This window comes from Solanum tuberosum, unplaced genomic scaffold, assembly GCF_000226075.1.
Source record: "Solanum tuberosum cultivar DM 1-3 516 R44 unplaced genomic scaffold, SolTub_3.0 scf00063, whole genome shotgun sequence".
NCBI lineage: Eukaryota > Viridiplantae > Streptophyta > Magnoliopsida > Solanales > Solanaceae > Solanum > Solanum tuberosum.
Genome location: NW_006238988.1, coordinates 94929 through 120315, shown reverse-complemented (window position 1 = coordinate 120315; position 25387 = coordinate 94929). Strand labels below are relative to the sequence as shown.

Here is a 25387-nt window from a genome sequence, read left to right as displayed (position 1 = left end):
CCACCCACCCCCACACCCCACACCCACCTAGCTACACTAAACCAACCAAATATACCCTAAAAAAAGTGGGCTATGGTCCATTTAAGTCACACATCAAACCAACTTGACCAAAAAAGGTATATAATTGTGTACAAATTTAACCCAAAAAACATACTACACTAACAATACCTTCAATTTTCACAATATTGAAAAACATTAAATGGACCTTATTTTAAAAAATAAAAATAAAAGTCCAAATCCAATTTAATGTTTTTGTCAATTGTAAACCCTTATCACTAAATAAACCAATTTATCATAACACAAAGTCCAGTTTGGTTTTTTCGGGTTCAAAGCCCAATTCTCTTTCTCTCTCATCCAGCTACGGCCGAAAACCTAGATCTGATTCACTACCGGAGCCTGAAAAACTCGTCGGCTTGGAAATTCCTATCTGGGTTTTGCTCAGAATTGAATTTCGGTAATTGGGTTATTCTGAAAATTCAAAATTTCCTACAGGTATAGTAGTACCCCTTTTTGTTCAATTCAGATTTGATTTAGTTTCATTTTTTTTTCGATTCTTTAGCTATGGATTTACTGTGTTAGTGTGAAGATTGTATATTTTTGTGTAAAATGTGTGCTGAATAAGATTTTAAAGGTTTATGTTCTTAGATTTTGATATTTCAGTATCTGTTGTGAGCTATTTGAAGCTTCTCAGGCTCATTTCAAAGTTCAGCTGATGTGTTTTGAAAAAAAGTTGGGATTTTTATCTTTGTATTGATGTTCTGGGCTTGAAGTTTTCAGGTTTAATGAAATCCAAGGCTGTATATGAAATGATTGTTGAAGTTTTTGGTTGAATTTTTTTGTCTGGGCAGTGTAATAGATCCATTGTTAGTAAATACCTAGTAAAAAAGAGGATTTTGATCTGGGCTTTGTTTAGATTTATCTACAAGCCCATGTTTGATCCATTTTCTGAGTTAGATTTTAGTAAGTTGATGTTTCTATCTTGTTAGCCCATGTGTTGTAAAATGTCCATTTTATCCCTGACTTTCATTGAAAATAGAGTACTACTCTGAACTCTCCTTGTTGCCTTAGGAGGACTAGTATTATTTAACTTTGGGTCAGGTGTGGGTTTGGGCCGGGCTGGTGGAGGCAACACCGGGCTTTTGGAGATGCTCCACGGGCTGGATTGTTCAGCTACGAGGAACTAATTTGGTGTAGTTTGTTGGCTAAAGCTTTGAGTCTCATGTTCTATTGGTCCAAAGAGTGAATTTAAGGAGCTGTTTGTCCATAGATTTTGTTTCAAACATTTGAAATAATATATGGAGATTATTTCAAATATTTGCTTATCATACTGACCCATTATTTCAACTTCGAACTTGAAATATGGAATTTGAAGTTTGAAAAAACAGAGTTTTAAGAGTTTTTCAAGTTTAACTCACCAAAACTTCCAACTATGTTTTCATGTCTAAATACAACTTCAACTTCCAAGTACCATTTGGTTAACTTAACGTCTGTTTTTTTCTTCCAAATATCAACCAATTCATGCCCAAATGCCTACTAAGTATGGCTGAAGCAATGGAGTTGCTGCCTAAGGTTTGCAACTTCATGCCACATTCGTTAGGTGCAGGGTTCAATACCTACCGATGGCCATAGGCTGCAATTCAATACTGAATCTCTCTGGTGCAAGGTTCAAATCCTACATATGGCTCTGTCTTAATCCAGAAACAGTATAAAACATCGTGTATACTTTGAAGCTCCACGACAAATCCATGGAGCCACCTTTATTTTGCTTGAAAGAACCTAAGGTGCAACATTAATATTTGTTGTGGACCTAAGGTTACAAAGGATGCAAAACCCTTACCAGAAATGGATGATGCAGTCAGCTCCGCTGTAGCCATTTCTTTCTTTACAAGGAAAGATCTGGGACTGATATAGCAGGAGGGTTTTCTCTAAAACAGACCGAGGAGTGAATGAGGTGTGATTTTAGACTTGTCAAAGATATAATATGTCAAGCTGTTAAGGATATCAAAAGAGACACTAGTTTACAGAGGGAGGAGGAAGAAAGAGAATTCATATTGATTTTTTTAACACAAAAGAATCTTAGTTTCCCGAGACTCGTTACAGAAAATGCACACACACCCACACCCACACCCACACCCACACCCACACCCACACCCACACCCACACCCACACCCACACCCACACCCACACCCACACCCACACCCACACCCACACCCACACCCACACCCACACCCACACCCACACCCACACCCACACCCACACCCACACCCACACCCACACCCACACCCACACCCACACCCACACCCACACCCACACCCACACCCACACCCACACCCACACCCACACCCACACCCACACCCACACCCACACCCACACCCACACCCACACCCACACCCACACCCACACCCACACCCACACCCACACCCACACCCACACCCACACCCACACCCACACCCACACCCACACCCACACCCACACCCACACCCACACCCACACCCACACCCACACCCACACCCACACCCACACCCACACCCACACCCACACCCACACCCACACCCACACCCACACCCACACCCACACCCACACCCACACCCACACCCACACCCACACCCACGATGGTGTTACTTTCGGGAATGTGTTTTGTGTGTTCACACTTCTTTTCTTCAGTTCACAATATATATGATTTTTGTTTTCTTTCTCCTTCTTTATTGTTATATTATACAGATAATTGATAAGTGTTGTGCTTCCCACAGCCTTGAGCTTCTGGATATTGATGGCGACCCCAGAAACCACAGCTACTCCAGCAACCCCCACTGAGAATAATGAGATAGTGCCGAAAAATGAGATGATTCATGAGCATGGTGATGAAATGGTGCCGCAAAATGAGATGATACATGAGCACAGCCATGAGATTGTGCTGGGAGATTGTGCTGGAAAATGAGATGATACATGAGCACAGCCATGAGATTGTGCCGGTAAATGAGATGATACACGAGCACAGCCATGAGATTGTGCCGGAAAAGGAGATGATACATGAGCATAGTCATGAGATTGTGCCGGAAAATGAGATGATACATGAGCACAGTCACGAGACAGTGCCGCAAAATGAGATGATACATGAGCATAGTCATGAGATGGTGCCAGAAAATGAGATGACACATGAGCACAGTCACGCGATGGTGCGGGAAAATGAGATGACACATGAGCACAGTCACGAGATGGTGCGGGAAAATGAGATGACACATGAGCATAATCACGAGATGGTGCGGGAAAATGAGATGACACATGAGCATAATCACGAGATGGTGCCAGAACATGAGATGATGCATGAACATAGTCATGAGATGGTGCCGGAACATGAGATGATGCATGAACATAGACATGAGATGATGCCGGAACATGAGATGATGCATGAACATCATATGGTGCTTGGGAATGAGATAGTCCCCAGCAATGAGATGGTCCCGGATGATGAGATGATCCCACTAAATGAGATGGTCCTTGCTGAACCACAACCCAACTATATAGAAACACCTCCAAACAATCCAGAAACACAGCCCAGCAAGCGTAGGAAGAAGAAGTCAATAGTTTGGGAACACTTCACCATTGAAAACGTTGGCAGTGGAACTAGAAGGGCACAATGTAAGCAGTGCAAGCAATCATTTGCATATAGTACAGGTTCAAAAGTAGCTGGCACTAGTCACCTGAAACGCCATATTGCCAAAGGAACCTGTCCAGTAGTCCTACGTAACCAACAGAACAATCAATTGAGCCCGTATAGTACACCTCCTAAGATGAGTGGATATGGTGGTAGTACTGATGCACCAAAACGGCGTTATAGGACTGCATCTGCTCCTTACCTTGCTTTTGATCCTGACCGGTGCCGTCAAGAGATCTCTAAGATGATCATCATGCACGACTATCCCCTTCACATGGTTGAGCATCCAGGCTTTCTTGCTTTTGTTCAGAATCTGCAACCTCGTTTTGATATGGTGAGCTTCAACACTGTGCAAGGAGATTGTGTGGCAACTTATCTTAGAGAGAAGCAAGCAATTCAGAAGGTGATTGAGGGAGTGCCTGGGCGTATCTGCTTAACGCTAGATATGTGGTCCTCCTGCTACACTGTGGGCTATGTGTTCATAACCGGGCAGTATATTGACAGTGAGTGGAAAATTCACAGGAAAATACTCAATATCATCATGGAACCATATCCAGATTCTGAGACGGCTTTCAGCCACGCTGTTGCCGCTTGCCTTTCTGACTGGAGTATGGAAGGTAAGTTATTTTCTGTCACTATTAATCAACCGTTGGGTGATGCTGCTGTTGATAATCTTAGAGCTTTACTATCTGTGAAGAACCCGCTTGTGCTCAATGGTCAGTTGTTGGTCGGAAGTTGTCTTGCTCGAACTTTAAGCAGCATTGCCCAAGGTGCATTTAAGCTTTTGCAAGAAACTGTTAAGAAAGTAAGAGATAGCGTCAAGTATGTGAAAACATCAGAATTTCACGAGGAAAAGTTTATTGAGCTCAAACAGCAGCTTCAAGTGCCAAGCACAAAGACTTTGGCTCTTGATGACCAAACTCAATGGAACACAACATATGAGATGTTGTTAGCTGCATCAGAGTTAAAGGAAGTGTTTTCATGCTTGGATACATCTGATCCCGATTACAAGGATGCCCTGACAATGGAAGATTGGAAGCAAGTTGAGGTTCTTTGTACTTACTTGAAAATCCTCTTCGACACCGCCAATCTTCTGACCGCACCAACAATTCCAACAACCAACACATTCTTCCATGAAGCATGGAAGATTCAATTGGAACTGGCTCGTGCTGCAGTAAGTGAAGATCCATCCATAAGCAGTCTTACCAAAACAATGCAAGAGGAGTTTGATAAATACTGGAAGAGTTGTTGTCTAATATTAGCTATTGCCGTAGTAATGGATCCACGCTTCAAAATGAAACTTGTCGAATTCAGTTTTACGAAAATATATGGTGAAGAAGCTGCCACCTATGTGAAGTTCGTTGAGGAGGGAATCCACGAGCTCTTCCTTGAATACGTGGCACTTCCTCTGCCTCTGACCCCAGCTTATGCTGAAGAGGTAAATGATGGGACTTTGAAGCAGGAGAATGGTGGGGGCGGACTTACAGATTTTGATGCCTACATTATGGAGACAACAAGCCAGCAGTCAAGGTCAGAGCTTGATCAATATTTGGATGAGTCCTTGTTGCCTCGTGTTCACGAGTTTGACGTTGTGGGGTGGTGGAAACTGAACAGAATGAAGTACCCAACTCTGTCAAAAATGGCTCGTGACATCTTGTCCGTTCCAGTTTCTACTGTAACAGCTGATTCTGTGTTTAGCACTATAGGCAAAGAGATGGATCGCTACAGGTGTTCCTTGCGACCTGAGACCGTGGAGGCCCTCATCTGCGCCAAGGATTGGCTTCAAAATGCATCAGTAAATACTTTACATGCACCAATAAAAATGGAAGTCCCGATTTAAGTTTTTTCTGTGATGTTAAATACTTGTTTAGAATAGCCTTTGTAGCTGATTTCTGTTTTCTTTGAGACTGTTATAACATTTGTCTCCTCCTCCGTGTCATCCGAGAATCGACTTTCTTGTATCATAATTTGGTATCACTAGAGACTTACTGGAGAGTTTAGTTGCGATTTTCGATGTCTTTTTTTCGTTAGTGTCTGAATGCATGAAAGCAGTTTTATTCTGGTGCATGATATGAGTATGTATGTTTATACAGTTGTGTTGCTTATCTATGTTCTATATGCAGAACACAAATCCCTTGCATTATGGAGTTGATTATCTTGGTATAAAATGTTATATTAGCTGCATTTTTTGTGTTATGCTTTTTACAGCAACAACTATGCCTCAATCCTAAACATGTCGGAGTTCACCATAGGAATTTTTACTTTTGCCATATGATTACATGCTGTTAATGTCTTTCCATCTAGGCTCATCTCATTTTTGAGCTTGGGCCAATGAGACTCGGGGCTGTGGAATCAAACACTGATACTTGTAGGTCAACAATATTGACAAACTTCTTAAGACCCCACACTTTAACCTTTAATTATCTTAAAGGATGGCTTAATAGTGTAAATTTTCTTTTATAATGTCTACAAAAATTGAACTCTTTAAGAATTTAAACAAGATGAAGTTAATATTCTTGTTATTTGGAATATGAAGTAACATGATATGGAAACTAGAAGTAATTATCCTATCAGTAACGATTGTGGTAGAATGATAAGTATTTCGTTTTTAATCTAATGATCTTAGATTTGAGCTTCGAATATAAAATTGCTTTTGTTATGAGAATTTTTACCCTAATATGGAAGTTTTTGTCATAAATATGAATTTTATCAGATCCCTAAGTTTCGTACGTTTTACCTTGTGATACCTTCTTTGAGGACTTGGAAATATTGTATGGACTATATTGTTTGGTTCAGTCAATAATATCTCCAAAATGTAATGGTCCTATTTATCTTGTTTTAAAAAAAAAATAAAAAATTCTTTTGTGATATCTACATAAAGTTACAATTTTCAGATCACAATGTTCGATACTCTGAATATCTTCATTTTTATTTTTTGAAATTTCATTTTATGTAATACGTTTTTTTTATAAATTTATTTCAAAAAGTATAGATACCTTTGTTTTTTTTTTTTCCTGAAAACTTTAATCTTAGTGTTCATATTTTATCTTTAATATCATAACTTGTCGACACCCTAACCTAAACTTAATTCTTTTAATAAACATAAACAAAAAGATACGTGAAACTTTTTTTGAGCCACCAGTAGGTAGGGATGACAACGGAGCCGGGGCAGGACAAGTTTAACTTTATAAACAATATGACCATACAGTTGCCCTAAATTACAGACCAAACCAATGATTATTATTACAATAAACTTAAAATTAAACTTTGCAAATAAGACTACTAAAACGTTGAAAACGATACAACTTGTTTTTTTTTTGTAATTCATTGAAACAAATGATATTCAAACGATACACTGAAATAATAATAATTTCATTAAATAACAATTCCACAAAGCCATGATAAAACAATAGCAGAAATACACAAAATACAATTTTGAGGGGGTGGGGGTGGGGTGGAGAGAAATTAAATAAATCAGAAATTGGACATCCTTTCATGTCAATCCATGCAATTCTTCAAATTTCAGATTGGAAACCTGCAATTCAATCATAATTTAAACTAATGAGTTTAATTAACGACAAACAACTTCTGTTGCTAAACAATAAAAATATGTTGCTCATCCTAGTTAGTTAATGAATTATAAATTTTTTTTATATTAGATAGATTTCAAATTCAAGGTAAAATTAGGATTTACAATGCGAATATATTTCTATATTATCTATATTTGTTAATAGGTGATAGCAAGTAATTAGTTTTATCATTTTTATCAGGTTATGAATTAACCAATAAAGATAATGGTGAGGACGTAAGTATCTCTCTATTCTGAACTAGAGACCTCATAATCGACACTTAAAAATGAAGTCTCTTTACCCCACCACTAATTCAAATTAGTTAGGTCTGGTTACAAAATCATAAATAAATGTTTAATATTTTTTGAGGGCTCTATTATTGGTTGGGTCGCAAAGCGAGTACCAGACACCGAGTGAAAAATAGGGAAAAAGTTATTACCTAGATGGAGCAAGTGTAGCCAGGTGGTGGACTCTTTCCACAAGTAACAAGGAGTTGAAGTGCAAGAGGTACATAGATTTTAAGGTTAAGTAGTTTGACTTTAAGTGTTGTGCAAAGGCAAGCAGCAGCTTCAAGTTCAACAAGCCCACTAAGTATTGGACAACATTCATTAACAGCTGGGTCACCAAGCCCAATATGAACAAGCCCACCAAGAAGATCCACACAAGCCCCAAGTTTCAATGTGTCAATTGGGCATGTTGCCTTTGTAGTTGGTGGACAAGGTTTTTTCCCTTTAGGTGATGGTTTAACTACTGGTGGAACTATGACAGGTGGAATTCCAATAGGTGGTAAACCAATTGGCGGTTTCACAATTGGTGGTAAACCGATTGGTGGCAAATCAACTGGAGGTTTTACTGGTGGAACTGTGACAGGTGGAATTCCAACAGGTGGCAAATCAACGGGCGGTTTTACTATTGGTGGAACTGTGACAGGTGGAATTCCAATAGGTGGCAAATCAACGGGTGGTTTTACGATTGGTGGAACAGTGACGGGTGGAATTCCGATAGGTGGCAAATGGATAGGGGGTTTGACAATGGGAGAAGGAACTTTGGGCTTTTTGGGCTTGTGAGAAGGTTTACCACAATAGCCACAACCAAGAATGGGAGTGAGGGAAGAAAGGAAAAGCATGGAAATGAAAAGAAGTGAAGTTATCTTAGAGAACTCCATTTTTTTTAGGAGGGAAAGGAAAATAAGGTAAATAATTTGGTACAAAGATTGTGGTGTTATATAGATAGAAAAATTTGAGTACTTGATGATTATTGAATGAAAACAAAAAGAAAACCCCTAAAACCAATGCACGTGAACAAGAGGGGCTATATGGCCAATATTTTTTGCTAGTTGGCAACTCTATATGTGATCTTGCATGTACATGAATCAATATTATTAGTCGTTCTGTTTTAATTTGATATGGAATTTAAGAAAGTAAATAAGATTTATGAATCTTGTGGGCTTACGCTAAGGATATATATAATCTACTAAAATGTTCTTTAATTTTGTGATAGTAAACATGCAGGGAGTTATTAGAAAAGGAAAGAAACATTCCTTCTGAAACAGACTGAAAATGAAAATTAACACAAATAAATTGAAACGAAGGGAATGGTACTTTTATTTATGTATAATCATGATTGTAATAGAGCTCGCCAACTTCACTTGCCTCTATGGAAGGCTTGTTCTGTCGCTACTAAAAAATGAATTATGTATGGTATATTCATTAGAAATTGGTTTATCGGAAACATTTTTAGTGAACTTTTCTGTTAGCAATGGAGCTAGCTTGCTAACTTCACTTGTCTCTATAGAAGGCTCGTTTTCTATCACTACAAAAAAAAGAGAATTTTTCAATGGAATTTGACTAAAATAGGTTTATCGGAAATGTATTCAATAAGCCTTTTTTTTTATTGAAAATTTCATATTTCTAACAACGTTCTGATAGAAACGTATAAGAAATTCACAGTTTTTAATAGAAATGAAATTTGCCAAGCCAACTTCAGTTACCTATATGGACAGCTCGATATGTAATTACTAAGAACCATAACATTCTAATAAAACTCATCGTAAATTGGCTTGTTGAAAAATATTTTTAATAAACTTTTCGAATTTACATTGTACAGTTATTAATTTAACTTATAATATATAGATCCTTAAACATTTCCTTTGACATTATTTGTCAGTCAAATCTATCATAAATTACATGTGACGTGACACACTTACCATATAATTATTTGAAAAATTTGTTATTTTGTTTTCACTTGAACTCACATATTGAAAATTTTATTTTTGTCATTTTTGACAGCTAATAAAACAATATTTTTAGATAATTTTTTTTAAAAAAAAGTAGCCAATGGATGTTAATATTAAATCGAACTCAATTTTATACAATATCTCTCTAGACAAATCAACATCTTGGATAAAGTCTATCTATCCCATAACTTATGTATATGCTTCACATAATATTACACAAAAGAAAAAAAAAACTAAAACTACTTACGAACTTCATCATTAATCTATCGTTAAATTACTTGTAGCTAACAATTTTGTTTTGGTAATTAATTCATTGTAATTATTATTAAATAAATTAGCAACAAATTTTACTGTTTAAGTACGAAATATGTCGGTCGCTAATTCATGTTTTTTATTATAAGAAGTGCCAAAAAAAATTTATGAGGGAAAATCCATGTTACAATTTGCAGGATAGACAATTCTTCCATTAATGGTACACAACAAAAATAAGAGTTAATTAAATTGTACGAATTATGGATCTGTATGAGCAAGTTGCTCTTTTTTGTTTTCTACTTTTGTGGAAATTAAAAAAATAAATAGGTGTGAATACATATAATCTAATCACGATTAAGTGATGAATGTGTATATTATTATGTCTATTTTTGATGGACAAAGTTATTTAGTATATGTACTGATAGGAGGTACTATAGAGTTATTTAGTATATATACTTCTCGGAGGTACTATAGAGTTATTTAATATATGTACTGATAGGAGGTATTATAGAGTTATTTAGCTCCACATGTATATATACACTACACCAAAATTATTTTTAGCGGCATTTAGTTAATGTTAATAACTTAATTGCTGTTAAATATGTATTTTTAGCAGCAATTAACACTCTTTATAAATGTTCCTAAAGCTTATAGCGACATTGGATCAAATGACAATTAACTAATGCCGATAAAGATTTTAGCACTTTTTGTTAATGTATATATATTTATTGCCGCTAAAAGTTATTTTTTACAGTGATATAGTGTGCGGATTCATTTGTAGTAAAATTAAAAATTATTGAGTATTGTGGAAAGTTGATAGGTTGATTTGCCTGTCAATTTCTATGTATAATCCTACACCTAGGCTGACCAGAAATTAAAAAAAGTAATTTTTACCAAAGTCTAAAGTTATTGTCAAAAGCCTATTTTTTATAAAATGTATGTAATATAAAGTCTCAATTAGTTGTAAAAATAGAAAGTGGTAGGTATGCTTGAACCAAAAACAGAATGATTAATATATATATTAATGGAAATTCCTAGATCAACAACTTAATCAGTACTAATGAATAACTATATTATAAATTATGCAATCATCAAATTTTAATTTTGGCAGGAAGTTATATAAGGGAAATCGGTTTTACGGTTCATTACAAATGTTATTTTTGTTACATAATCCTTTTATAAGAGATCAGTAAATGTTATCTGAGTCCCTATTTTGTGGCAATGTTTGATGGACACAAAGTTAAGAAGAAAAATCTTTTAAAATTTGTGGTTTTAAAACAAATTTTAGACAGTTGTGTGACTGTAAATCATTTAATTTTAGTAAGAGTAAAAATATAATTAAATATTTTTTAAATATTAAAAGACGATATTCTTTTCAAAACACAGTAAAAAAAAAAGTGTACCACATTAATTATTGGAACATATGAGTAACACAAAAGACTAGTCGATATAACACACATGGGGTCTTTTACGACCATTTTTTCTATTCAAATTATAAATAGTCATATGAGATAGTTTACTCACACATTGTTTTACCATTTACCAAATCAATTTTACATTTCTTTATCATTTTTTTCAAACATAAAACATTTACATGTGCAAAATTCTGGGCTAGCATACCTTATTGTAGTTTGGTTGAGTCACAAGAAAAATAAAACAACCAAGTGTGGAACACATAAAGATAAGAAATGGAGAACAAAAAAAGATAAGTTGCTATATTTGTCAAAGCTTTGGGTAAGTTTGCTTTATGGATAAATGTTTTTTCCTCCCACTTTTTTGGTTAAATAAATTTAGTACCACCACTATATTGGAATTCATGCAATAATATGGTATTTTTAATGAGAATATAATTATTTTTAATATAGTCATTTAATATTCGATATTGACTATTTCGATCAATTCAAATTCATGTCAAAGGAAAAGCACTCTTTACCAGGTGTGTTTGAACTTTAAATCACAGACAACCTCTGATTAAAAGTTGAGAAATCTCATTCATTGTACCACTAGACAGACTCAAACTTAGAATTTTATGAGTTCGAAATATCGCAGAATTCAATGTCTTTAATATTGATATATAATTAAAAAAATAATACATATACAAGATTTGAATCAACGTTACTACGACCCTAAATTCAATTAAACTAACATATTACTCAAGATTCATTTTTGATTGAAAAGAATTTGAACCAAAAAACATGAAAAAAGTTGGATGGGAAAAGGAAGGGAGTGGGACAAGCTTATTGTAAAGTTGTACACTGTGCCAAAAAAATACAGCAAAGAGTAACATGTGAGAAGTTGGATGAACAGGGAGAGGACTTTAGCTAGTTAGAGGTCCACACAATCTCTAAAATACTCCGTTCCGTCTCAGTTTATGTTACACACTTTTCTGTTCAATTAAAATTTATATTTCTAATAAAAAGATTTTATAATCATACAAACGTTATAACATAAGCAATGACATGTTTCAGACCACAAATTTAAAAAATCTTCGTAAATACCGAAAATTCCCTATTTTCCGATAGCCCATCACGTCTCACCACGTATCATTGGAGATTTACGACGATTTTCATTGCATAGGAAAAATTAAACCTGGCGAGATATAACGTATCTTTTCTGATGATTTTCGTCATAGAATTCGAACTATTTAATGCTAATTTAAAACTATATCATATAAATTGAAACGGAAGGAGTGACTCACTCATCACAACTCAAAATTTTTATTTGAGATAATTGTGTGAACCCGTGAAGAGAGTGAGTGTGCATGTTATAATGTTATCTTTTTTTAGGCTGGATTATTTTGTTACTTTGTGCATATGCTTTCTTCATCTTGATGTGATTGGTCGGCCACCCCACCTTACACTAAAAAAATAGTAAAGTTATAAGTTATATTTCACATATAATTTATTTATTTTACTATGAAAAAATAATAATTTAATAACTTTCTTTTTTACTGTTATAATATATTAAAATTCAGTGATCATATGTTAAATTAATCTATCTACCTCAATATTTTATGTGAGATGGTTGGTTTCTTTAGTAGATCGCGGTGACTAATCACATCAAGGATAAATGAGAACTATAATTGATATTTTAGAGTGTGATTCAGATTCAGAATCTGAAGTTTTTACAGATTTTGAATAAAAATTATTAAGTTCTTGTGAATTCGTAGTCATGCTTTTAAATCCACCCTTACTTATAGTGGGCAAAAAAATATCATATTTTTTCATTGCTAAATAAAATATAACTCACGTACTTGTTTTACTACTATATTTTGGAGTGTTAACCATATGCTTATTAATTGAGTAGATTTCAACGTACCTCTTAAACCCAAATTTGGCTTACATATAAGTGAATATCTTTATTGTTAGTACTACTAAAATTATGAAATGATACACATGGAAAAAAAGAATGCAAATTAGGGTAATCATATCACAATTAAAGTACCCATTCAATATGTTCCTACAGAGTTAGAGTTAATTTATATATATTGACAAATTTAACTGATTATAATAGGCTATTACCCTATTTTTTCAGGTTATGATATCACGCTTGATGTGAAAAATTACCTACTATTAATTGTATACAATAACAATAACAACGTAGTATAATTCCACAAAAATGGTTAGGATCTGGAAATGATAGAGTGTACGTATACCGTATTTCTAAGTCCTATCTTGTAACTATCAAGAGGTTATTTTCGATAGACTCTCGGATCAAGGAAAAATAAAAATGAAGCAATATTAACAAGCAATAACAACAAGTGAACGCTTATTGAAAATTCACGTTATTTAAGTAGCTAGTCAATTAACCTGACGTTTGTGTAAAAATTATTTACATTGTCGATGCACAGAACATAAAATGATAGGGTTTTCATTTAGACCACTAGATTTTCTTGAGCATATGACAAAAATACACATTAAATAGAATTTGTCTTGTGTTATGTTTCCATATGGTAAGAAGTTTGTGGAGGCACAGATTTCTTCTTTATAAATGATTGGTTACAATTGTATTTGGTCTTTCACTATGATCCATATAGTAAAATCAAAAGGCTGTAATTCCTCCAAGTACATACTAAAATAGTCATATCAAAGTACATCCACAGGATCTAGATTTAACAAAAGAATATAAGAATCTTTTAATATATGGTCCTATTAGGTACCTACAATGTCACATGACTACATATAATCATTGAGAAATAAAAGAAGATATATATGAGGTGATCTAGAATTTAGACGTTGTGATTCTGAATCGAAAGAATGAGTTTTGAAATTTATATGTAACTTTAAATTTATCTTTACTTGTTCCATTTTTGCACACGTATATATAAGATCGATTCAACACCAAAGCAAGAGATAAAGAAGATGATTCATAATTTAGATGTTGTGATTCTGAATCGAGAGAATAAATTCTTATATATATTTAGCTCTAAGGGTGTTGACACTCATTAAGTTTTTTCGCACTTGTATGTAAGATATATACGGAAGGTGATCCATAATTTAGACGTTGTGATTATGAATGGGGAGATTGAGTTTTAAAAATATGGCATAATACATAAATATGTTCTTTAATTTAGTTTCAATTAATATTTATGTTTTCCAACTTTGGGTATACAGAAGTAGACATTTGAACTTGTATAAAATTGAACAAGTCTAGATACGCGCGCCCTACATGCATGACATTTATAATACATGTAGGACACCATGCAGGCCATGAAATTGTCATGTAGGACCCCACGTAAGATGAATGTGTCTATTTCTTTAATTTTATACAAGTTTAAGTGCCTACTTGTGCACACCCAAAGTTAGAGGGCATAGATGTCAGTTGAAACTAAGTTGAAAGACACATTTATGTATTATGCCTTAAAATGTATATATAACTTAATAGTTTTTCTAAGTTCTATACTTGTTACATTTTTCGCACTTGTATGTAAGATGCAACACCAAAGCAAGATTTATGTAAGGTGATATATAATTTAGATGTTATAGTCTATATTGTTCGGACTTTATAAAAATATGTTTTAGGTGTGTGTCAGATTCTTGAAAAATAATGTAATTTGGAGGATCTAACATGGATATAGAAACAATTTTGGATAATTCGAGTAATATAGATTGTGGTTTTGAGTCGAGAGATCGAGTTCTAAAATATGTATTTAAATTTGTCTTACTTGTTATGTTTTTGGCAGTGTTATATACTATATAAGGTTCATTGATTCAACACCAAAGCACTGGGTTCTATATACCATCGAACTCCCAAACCCATGGTGAAGAGATAAAATAGAAGAGGAATTCATTCGTGACGATCTAGTGAATTTCCAAACTCAAATTTTGAACGATATTCATTGCCTCTACAATATCTATGTCACACTTTTTTTTTGATGTTTTGGAGTCATAAAACATGATTTCAGGATTATCTCAACTTTTTGTATATATTAGTCAATGAATTTTTCAGTACATAACTGAATGGCACTATTTGACCACGAATTTTGTGGGTTCATTTGAAATGAACTAGTGAATGATATTAATTGTTTTGATAGGATCGATTCTGAGAGTTTCAAGGTCACAAGGTAGGAATTCAGGATTTTCTCAACTTTTCGTGTGTATTAGTTCATAAATTTCTCGAAATATAACCGGTCAACTTTGTTTAGTCCCAAATTACTGATGACATAGTGAACGATACTCGATCATTACCCAACATTATATATATAGACAATAAATAGATACAGTATACTAATTTTTCATAGTAAAGTCATAGTTGAAATAAAAATAAAAATTAATTAATTATAATTTACTAATAAGCTCGGACCTTTCAAAAATGTTATCGCACCCGTGCTGAATTCCCTTTAAAATGCATAAGTTTTGAATGATCCGACACATATCTGACAATATTTTTCAATAGTCCGAACAACATTAGGTGAATACAATGATATCTAATCAAGTCTAAAATTGAGTCTCCTTAGCCATACTGAATGAAGCACATTGTAAATTACATCAAATGGCTTAGCAGGCCTATTCACTTTAAAATGCCTTTGTAATTTCTTCACATTTTTTTGCAATTTCAAGTACTTACTCCAAGAAATTCCCTTCAAAATTATCTTCAATTGTGGAATTTTCTCAATTGGAACATTGATTGAAACTTGACTCCAATCAAAAACATCACTAAATGGCAAAAAATAATTATCACAAATTATTACTGGAACACATCCAGCATAAATTGCTTCACTAATTCTTGGACTTGCAACTTCATATCCACTTGGTGCTAAGCAAAACTTGCTTTGACTCATTAATTTCGCGTAATTTTGACCCTCTGGAAGGTGCTCATACACACGAATTTCATCGTCTTTTTTATTTTTCCAATGTTGAAACAATATTTTTCTTATGTAACCATGTGATCTACCAGCAAAAAATGCAAGAATCGATCGATTTTTCGGATTTAGACTATGGTCTGGATCAGGTGTAACATTGATATTTGGTAATCCATAAATTTCAGGCAATGAAACATCTCTTTTTGGTTGAAATCCTTCTGAAGTATTGGCATTACATAATACTCTAATGAAATTCTTGAAGAGCTTTGGATTTCTAATAGAAATATCTGGTGCCTGAAAATTAAATATTTATACGATTAGGTCACTTATAAAAATATGTAACTAGTAACATGTTATAACAGGTTAAACTATATTTTTAGACTATTAAATGAAAGTTGGCAAAAGGGTCATGTTCAATTGATTCCTTTTGGATAAGAGTAGTTTCGCCTCGATTAACACTCAACTAACTAAAAAAGAACTTTTGGATTTGGAAAATAAAGGGGTGATAGATCACTTTTTATATGTTTTTCGAAAATGTCAAATATTTTGCATTTAAGAATATGACCTAATGGTCAGTTAAATGATTGAAGTCCCAATCATGTTTATTAGCCAAAAAAAATAAAAAGATCAAATATTTTGAAACAAATTTAGAGCTCCATAACGAAAAATATTTGAGAACAATAATAATAGTATAGTAGAAGTAGAGGAAAGATTTAAAGAAATTACCCAATCATGACAAGAAACCAAGAAATGATCAGCACCATTGCTTCTGTTCCAATAAGGATATTTGTTAGCAATAACATGAATATAATCTTCAACAATCCTTTGAATTCTTTCTCTAGAATAATTTGTGATAATTGGCAAGTAAATATATTGAACAATATATGCAACACTAATTGGTATAAAAAAGACATGAGCTTCATCAGGATGTGAAGCTAAAAAATGTCTATTTTTACTTTCCATTTCACCAATGAAATGACCTTCAATTGCATATATATTTTTCATTGGTCCATTGTGTATCATTGGTAAATCTCCTTCTTTGTATGTCCACACCTTGAATCTCTTCAACATCTCTATATGACTCCTACAATAAATTAATGCAAGATTTATTTATAAATAACCACTATTTAAACAAAAGAAGAAAAAATAATTATCAACAGACTAATTTTGTAGTTAAACAACAAAATATGTCATCTAATTGTATTTAGTGACATAGTAGCGATAGCTTATTAAAAAAATTCTGTTAGCTAAGAGCTTATATATAGTGACTGATTAATAACGAAGTTTGTAGCTAATTTTGATTGTTTTGTAGTAAAATGAAGCACAAAATTATATTGTGATTATTGTATACAAGTATTATTTCATGTATATATCAGAACAATACCCTTAGCGATGTATTAACAATAAGTAGATCTACGCTAAGAGGATTAGTAATGTGTCAGAAAAAATTAGTACGAGAAGCCGTGAATACATTTCTTGATAATGTAATTCGTCATATATAGCTTATGATACAAAGTTATGTGAAGACATGAATTATATTGTAACACATGAATTAATAATGCAAGGGTTGTTGAATTCGCAAATAAGTTATGTGGGGATTATTATAAATATATTTACTTAATCATGAATATGTGCATGTTTTTTCCAATGAAGCAAAAAGTATAGTATTGTAGTAATTAAGACTTTGATTGATTGTCTAATTTTTCAGGTTACTAATTTTACTTTTTATATGAATGATTACTTAAAATTATCTTTTAGGTAATTTGATAACATTAATAAATAATAATTTATGTTTATCGATGTATAAAAGTTAAACTCTAGTACGGCAGGAATCCGAAACTTAACTGATGAAAGGCATATGAATTTTTGTAAATTGATCCATTTGGAATGAACTTCTCTTCTTTATCAGACTTATAATTTCTTGAATGGACAGCTTTCCAAATTGCTGATCTTGCTCTTGCTAAATCTTCTTCAATTTTTTGTAAACCGCTCTTCTGTTAAATACAATTAATTAAAAAATAAGGTTTTAAAAAAAAGAAATAAAACTGTTGGACATGGTTGATACACTACAAATAATAGAAATTAGCTATATAAAATTCGTCCCTAATCTGTCGCTAAATTAATAGCACACATCTAATATGATGAGGTTTTGATAATCAGATAATGATTCGTCACTGAGTAGAATTAGCGATATATTTTGTTGTTTAGCAAATGATGTTGTCTGCCATTAATTCTAGTAATATATTTCTCAAGCTATTATGTCATAAGTTTTTCTTCTCCATTATTCAAGTTACTATGTGAATTAATATATTATCGAGTTTAAAGAATTAAACATAAATTAAAGTAACAAAGAAAAAAGTTTGCATGGTAATTATTCATTTTAGAATAAAAATAGAGAATTTAAGAAATGGTCAAATTCAAAAAATATTTTTCTATTTTGATTCTATAAAAATTCTAGTGTCATTTTAAAATGAAGTTAGGCGATACAATTCTATATTCATAAAATAGTAAATTAAACTATGTGATCATATATCAACAAAACATATCAAGAACAATTATTCAAAAATAAAATAATACCTTAGCATGGTGAGTGGTATGATTTTCTTTTATAGAGGATACTTGTTGATTATTATCATGTAATAAGAATTTATTTTTGCTTAAGTGAGGTTTTTTTGAGAAAGAGAAAAAAGTGATGAAATTAATATCATTTTGATGATTTAATAATGATGAGAAGTAGAAGAAGATAATAAGAAATGAAAAAATGGCACATAATGATGTTATGCTATGGGAATAATAAGCACACATTGCTAACTTCTTCACTATGTTTTGAGTGATGAAGATTGAAGAAAATCATACCCTATTAATAAGGGAGATAAATGGGCGGATTGGATAAAAAATGGTTAAAGTAAAATCAGATAAAATATTCAATATATGCATATTTGACACGGATAAAAATGAGTTATCTCCCTGATAGTATAAATATTCATATTATTCATCACTACTTAAATTAGATGTGAGCTAGTTTTCTTAACTTCAATTTTTCTCTTTTGAGTTAATGGTCAAAAATACATCTGAAATATTTCAGTTTTTTGAGTTTCGTAATGGAATTATCAGGTGCACGAGTTTTCTACCTGAACTATCACTAATGATTTATTAAATTATGCTTCATTTATTATCTGTTCACTATTCTATACCTGAAAGGTCAAATATGAAACTCAAACAATTATTACTATAGATTAATTTGTGTCATTTTCTCTTATATGAATTGAGAAAACGCGTAAATAATAATGTGAAAATTTTGCCAAAACTTAAAAATATATAATTATTGGCAGCTCACTCACTCTAATTGTGATATTTGGTATAATAATAATAAGTATCCTAAGAGTATCAAATTAATTAGTGTTTCCAATTTTAGGCAAAGATTAAAATTATGATGTTGAAATTTTGTACCTTGAGTTGATAATAAATCACTCTTTTACTTCTTATAATAAGGTCACATCACCTTTTGTTAGATCCAACAGGATGACCAATGAATTAAGAATTTAATTTATATACGTATACCGACAATCTTAGATGATATAGTTTAAATCAACATAAAGTTTCAGCAAATTAAATAAAGATTCTGAAATTTATGGTTTAGAATTCGTTAGGATTCATTACAACAAATAAAAAAAATTGTGGTCATTATTTAGAGGCAATAATATAATTTTTGTTATATTATATTTAACGATAGATAATATAATATGAGTATTTATAATCAACATTCTCTATAAATGTCGATAAAAACTTTAATGAATCTGAATGCAGTGATATTAACTCAATTGCCGCTAAATAATTTTGCGACAATAAACAAAAATCTATTGCTATTTTTGTGAACTTATTAAAATGTGGTCAAAACTTAAAACAATGGCATTACAACTGTTTGTGCAAATCATTAGAAATTAATGGGCCTGCTACTTTTATAGGGATAGTATTTGGGCTGGACTTTGTTATCCCTAATTATGGGCTTGAAATATCTTCTATTTGGCCCAAATTTAGTCCAAGTATCACTAATTCAAAGCCCAAAATAAGTCATAGATAATTGAAGAAAGTTAAGTTCCACTCAAATCTTATTATGATATATGTATTGTTTAGCTTTTTGGCACATGAATGCATAGTTCGAGCCCAAAGTAATGAGTTTGATTGACCACCATAGAACTTGCGCTAACAAATTATTGGTCCTACATGTATCAAACATAACACATCATATATCAAAATACATCATTAGTCCTCTTCTAGCTATTATGACATCCGAATCGAGTCCTATATTCCACGAAAATCCTTGCCGCACCATAGTGTGCCAATGCACCAAAAATAACAAATGTATGAAAAATTTGATGACTATGACCAACTAGATCAAACAATCCAGGCCTCCATTTCTCCGGTACGCGACTAACATAAAAAATAGCCCCTATTATATAACACAACGCCATCACGGATTCATATACAAGTGTGATATTCCTCATAGGATCACTCCAATTCACCACAAGAGCATGAATTGCTGGAAATAGACCAAAACAACCCATGGACATGAAGAGCCCGGCCCGAAAAGACCTATATTTCCCGGTCGAAAACACGGGGAAGAGGAGAGTTATGATAGTGCAAATTCCCAAGATTGTGATACCAGTGAGATATACAATTTGCCAAAGTGGTGAACATTGAAAAATATAGTACATTGGTGGAAAAAAGGATGTGATGATCATAATTGTGATGCCAACATAGTCCATTTGGACTAAGAGAAGGTTCAATTTTTGTGAATGACATGAGAAAAGATGGCAAATGCTACTTGATAAAAGGCAAAACATTGCACCAACTAAGAATACATAAAATGGCCAAGTTGCTTCATTTGTTGATGTGATGTCCATTTGTAAATGTTGATCTATTAACCTAGTTTCTCCCTGTAAGACAAAGTTGCGATATACACTGATAATGTAAAGAATTTTTATCACAGAAAAAAAAAACTATCAACGGACAACTTGTGTCGTTTTACTATTAAAAATTTGTAGCATGTACTATTTAATGATGGATTAGCTACGAATTATCAAAAAATAATGTTAGCTACCGACTATTTAATGACATATCACTACTAACAAACTAGAATTAGCGACGGACAAGTTCTGTTAGCATTACCAACAAAGTTTGTAGCTAATACCAGTTCTTTTTGTAGTGACAAACATATCATTACTCTATTTTATTTTTCATTTTAGCATATCTAACTCAATCACTATGAAAAGTTAATTATATGATATTGTAGGTAAATTTAGTCTGACTATAAATAATCTTTCTATTATCAGTTTATAGAACTTAAACTTTTTTTGGAGGTGGATTATTCAACTTATATACATTATTGGTATAGAAAATTAATTTTTGCAATGTTAGTATATTTCGACATGTTATAATAAGTTACTTCTTACTTGCTTTATTTCAAGTAACTAATTAATTCCAGTTATTGAGGATATTGACCTGTAATTATCTTTTAAACGACTTAATTGTATCAGTATGTAGAAGTTAAATAACTTATAAGTTCATTAATTTACTACTAACAATACTTAAAAAGTACCTTAGAATTGTGAGGGATATTCGCATCTCCACTTGTTGGAAAATTCCTGTAAAAATAAATAAATGAAAACACACAATTTATTTCTTAGACAATGAAAACTAACAATTTTTAGAATAAATGAAAATCAAATTTAAATTCTAGTTTTAAATGAAAATTGATACATTAATTTAAGTTAATTGATTATTTGATGTTTTAAAAAATAAGACGTTATTTATATTGTCTCTGTGTGATCTAATAGGTTACGAGTTTTCAAGCAGTGAGAGCAATCACTAAACCTTGCATCATAGGGTCGTGTGATCCTTCCTTAAACCCTATTAACATGAGACGTTTTGTACATCAAAAAATATATCACCAAAAAAATATTAACAAAAATAAATGTGCACACATTTAAAGATGGTAGTTGGGACTTTGATGAACTGTCTTTTTAACCTAACATTTCAATATCCATCAAATATTAATGGACCACATCTGTATGTCTCTATTGCATTGGTTTGAACAAAATTTTAATTGTATACGTATTAAAGTTTAACACATCAAAAGAAAATTTAAATCCCTAAAGTCCAAACTCAAGAAATTTTATTGTCGTTTGAGACTCGACTAATTCAAATTCATGAAGATGCATAAAGTCTCTTTATGGAATGGGGTATGTAAAACGTTTCTTATCAAATATAACTCAATTTTCAGGACTTTGAATCTGAGACCTTCAGTTATCGTTTTAGGACTCAATTAATCATTCTATGTCGATAAAATGTTCTTTACCAAAGACGACTCAATTATTAATCTCAAACTCAAAATCATTGATTAAGATAACATATTATAATTAATTTGAGTTAGTAGTCATTGTAATCAACAAAGAAACAAAGGTTCAAGATTTATATAGAGTATTATTTTCTAACATAACATATATATATAATATAATTTTCTAAAGTAACATATTTATACAATATAATTTTCTAACGAAAAACGTTAAATTGATTAGACACATACCTGATAAACATAGTCATAAAATCAGCAATTTGAGATAAATGCTCTGCATTAGCTATGGTTAATACCACAAATAGAATAAATCCAATTAAATGCCTGAAAAAACACAAGCAAGTAATCTTATTTAGAAAAATAAATTAAAAAAATTAGCTAAATAAATTGCAAACAAAGTAATTATTTCAACTATTCAAAAAAAAAATCTAAATTAAGATGAATTATCTATCAAATTTGTAACTAAACAACAAAATTCATCGTTAATTCTATTTAGCAATCAATTATTAATTTTTTATTGACTACAAATTATTGAGCGATGAATTTCATAGCGAATTTACAAAACTCAAAATAAAATAAAAATGAAATGAAATACTTACGTCCAAACATTAAGAGTTTCATTATGCCAACTGAAAATACTGAAAAATGCTTGTTTAAGAGGCCAATTAGCTCTGTAATAATTCAAAATAAACTCATTATCCTTCATATATTCTGGCAATTCTTGATAAGAAATTAAAGGGTATTTTTCCCTTTTATTTCTTTCAATGTTCTTCTTATTCTTCATCTTCGATTCCTATAATCTTTTTCTTGATCTGAATTAATATGAAATTAAATCATAGAAAGAAAAAAAGAAAAAAAAGAGAGAATTTCTTTTTTTTTTTGCTAATTTTTGGAGTTTGATTTGTGTTTTTGTGGGTTTTGTTTTATGTGTTTGTCCAAATTTTAGGGTATAGTAGAAAGATAGGAAAGAAATGGTATTTATAGGGATGAAACTATAATATTAGGTATGAGTACGAATGAAAGAGGCGAAATTAAAATTCAAAGCTTATGAATTATATATTCAGGATTTTTTAATCTTGTTTGTTGAGTTTTTGAATTAATAATTCGTACATATTTAATGATTTTTAAAATAAAAATAAAAATTTATTGAGTTTGGCTGAATCGATAATTTAGCTCGGCTCTTATAATTAAATGAATTTAACAGTTTTTGCTTAGACCCTATATTTATATTAATTTTTTTAACACATAAATTCTTAATTAATTATGAATCCAACAACTAAAACAAATTATAAGTTCGATGAAAAATTTAAATTTCATAACTTTAAATTCTGATTCCGCCTCCGAAGAACATTTTTCTCCCAATTATAGCAGCCAGTACCCTTGTTGGTAGTTGGTAGGTCATCAATAACTTGTATTCTTGTGAGTCCTTTTATGACTACTTTTAATCTCTTTCTCGTGATTCTGTCGTCCTTTTGTAATTTTATCTTATTTTATTTTTTCGATTCAAATCTAATAACTTTCGATTTTATATTTATATTTAGAAAATTAATTAAATATATATAAATATATAATTATAAATTTGGTAATTAAAATGAGTTGTGAGAGTTTAGCTATAAATTCATAACTTATAGACATTAAGTTTTAGCTCCACCTCTGTAAGGTGAGATAGAGCTAGGATTTGGAGTGTATGGAATCTGGATTTTAAAAACCGCACCTTGATAAGTTCTTGATAAATTATTTCAAAATTTTAAATATTAATATATGATTTAAACTGAAGTTACTGAACACTGTCGAATCCGAGCTACACCTCTTTCTCAAGGTAAGAAAAATAATAATGTGATCCCTCCACGACTTCACCATTAATCAGATATTTCGAGTTTGAATCATTTTCATCTACTAATAAGATAAGGAATAATCAGCTAGGCAATTAAGCAACACTTTCTAGCATGGTGGGTACAACTGCCAACAACTGTAATAACTTGTAAACTTAAGTTTGATAGATAAGCTATGGTAAAAAAATAAAAATAAAATCTCCTTTATGGAATATGGTATAATGTAGAGAAATTTTCATGGGCCTCAAAAATGGGCTGGGTTTCTCTTCTCTTTAATGGGCCTTATGCCGCGGGGGCCTGTATTAGTTGGGGCTCCGAAGCAGGTATAGAACACCGGGTTAAGGATTTGAAAATTATCTTTCTAAATTCCATTCAAGCTAGGTGCTCTAATATATTTTACTCGCTTTCCTTAACTTCCTTAATTTATATATATACTGACAGTGTAAAATTTACTATCACTTAATAATAGCTAACAAGTTATAAATGGTACTTGTAGTGTTACCATGTTGTACCTAAGTGTAATGCTTATGCAAAATTTGTAAATTTTTAATGGAGAACAACCTCTCTTCTCTACCTCTACAAGTTATGGTAAGGTTTGCGTACACACGACCCTTCTCCCCAGACTCCACTTGTGGGATTACACCGAGAGAGTATGTTGTTGTTGTTTTTATCAGTTAGTTGTTGTGAACAACTATAAGATAGTACCATTTTTTGGTAACATGGTTCTGTCTTTCAGATAGTACCATGGTTGTTTGTATATGTAGGACAGTAGGAGATATTTGTCTCAGGTTCACATTTCTACTTTATCTCAGGATCAATGAATGATTTCTTCTTCTCTATCCTTTGAAAAAACTCATGGAGAATGAGATGGAAAACGGCACAGTATACGTGTAAATCTATCACTATCTCCGAAATTTGTTAGACATCTTGTTTATGAACACACTCGCTCTGCAGGCTGCAGCATGTGTTACACATGGTGCAAATGAGACGTTGTCTTCCTCCTTAAGGTACGTGGATCTTAAGTTAGCCAATTTGGAAGGTGTTCTCATGGAGAGCTTTTTCCTTCTGCCAAACTTGGAAACACTCTATTTGAGTAATAACTATCTTCTCAAAGGAGTTTTACCAAAGATCCACCCGAGCAACACTCTGTTGGAGTTGGATATTTCATACACAGGCATCTCCGGTGA

General features: G+C 32.2%; 4 protein-coding genes across 4 annotated transcripts; 1 reads left to right on the top strand and 3 right to left on the bottom strand.

Annotated features, from left to right (window-relative positions):
* Positions 1-279: 279 nt before the first annotated feature.
* Positions 280-5760, top strand: LOC107060182 (zinc finger BED domain-containing protein DAYSLEEPER-like). Its single transcript, XM_015307756.1, has 2 exons — positions 280-492; positions 2751-5760. The coding sequence occupies exon 2, from the start codon at positions 2892-2894 to the stop codon at positions 5493-5495; it is 2604 nt and encodes an 867-aa protein (XP_015163242.1). The 5' UTR covers positions 280-492; positions 2751-2891; the 3' UTR covers positions 5496-5760.
* A 1185-nt stretch (positions 5761-6945) lies between these two features.
* On the bottom strand, positions 6946-8431 carry LOC102594756 (36.4 kDa proline-rich protein-like). The gene is made up of 2 exons (XM_006345157.2): positions 7664-8431; positions 6946-7190 (listed from the first exon to the last, which is right to left on the bottom strand). The coding sequence occupies exon 1, from the start codon at positions 8387-8389 to the stop codon at positions 7664-7666; it is 726 nt and encodes a 241-aa protein (XP_006345219.1). The 5' UTR covers positions 8390-8431; the 3' UTR covers positions 6946-7190.
* Positions 8432-15638: 7207 nt separating this feature from the next.
* On the bottom strand, positions 15639-18950 carry LOC102588554 (probable glycosyltransferase At3g42180). The gene is made up of 4 exons (XM_015307737.1): positions 18870-18950; positions 17859-18007; positions 16740-17097; positions 15639-16307 (listed from the first exon to the last, which is right to left on the bottom strand). Exons 1-4 carry the CDS (start codon positions 18948-18950, stop codon positions 15639-15641), a joined length of 1257 nt encoding a protein of 418 aa, XP_015163223.1.
* Positions 18951-20094: 1144 nt separating this feature from the next.
* Positions 20095-23181, bottom strand: LOC102588217 (heptahelical transmembrane protein 1-like). The gene is made up of 4 exons (XM_006345215.2): positions 22968-23181; positions 22600-22692; positions 21613-21658; positions 20095-20950 (listed from the first exon to the last, which is right to left on the bottom strand). Exons 1-4 carry the CDS (start codon positions 23150-23152, stop codon positions 20288-20290), a joined length of 987 nt encoding a protein of 328 aa, XP_006345277.1. The 5' UTR covers positions 23153-23181; the 3' UTR covers positions 20095-20287.
* Positions 23182-25387: the final 2206 nt, after the last annotated feature.

Coding starts and splice junctions, on each gene's coding strand:
- LOC102588554 (XM_015307737.1), bottom strand. CDS start 18,950: ATGCATATATTGAATATTTTATCTGATTTTACTTTAACCATTTTTTAT. Junction 18,008..18,869: donor TTATCTCCCTTATTAATAGG/GTATGATTTTCT, acceptor TGTATTTAACAG/AAGAGCGGTTTACAAAAAAT. Junction 16,308..16,739: donor TGGTTTCTTGTCATGATTGG/GTAATTTCTTTA, acceptor TTTAATTTTCAG/GCACCAGATATTTCTATTAG.
- LOC102588217 (XM_006345215.2), bottom strand. CDS start 23,152: ATGAAGAATAAGAAGAACATTGAAAGAAATAAAAGGGAAAAATACCCT. Junction 22,693..22,967: donor GAAACTCTTAATGTTTGGAC/GTAAGTATTTCA, acceptor GTGTTTTTTCAG/GCATTTAATTGGATTTATTC. Junction 21,659..22,599: donor TTTATGACTATGTTTATCAG/GTATGTGTCTAA, acceptor TTATTTTTACAG/GAATTTTCCAACAAGTGGAG.
- LOC102594756 (XM_006345157.2), bottom strand. CDS start 8,389: ATGGAGTTCTCTAAGATAACTTCACTTCTTTTCATTTCCATGCTTTTC.
- LOC107060182 (XM_015307756.1), top strand. CDS start 2,892: ATGAGCACAGCCATGAGATTGTGCTGGGAGATTGTGCTGGAAAATGAG.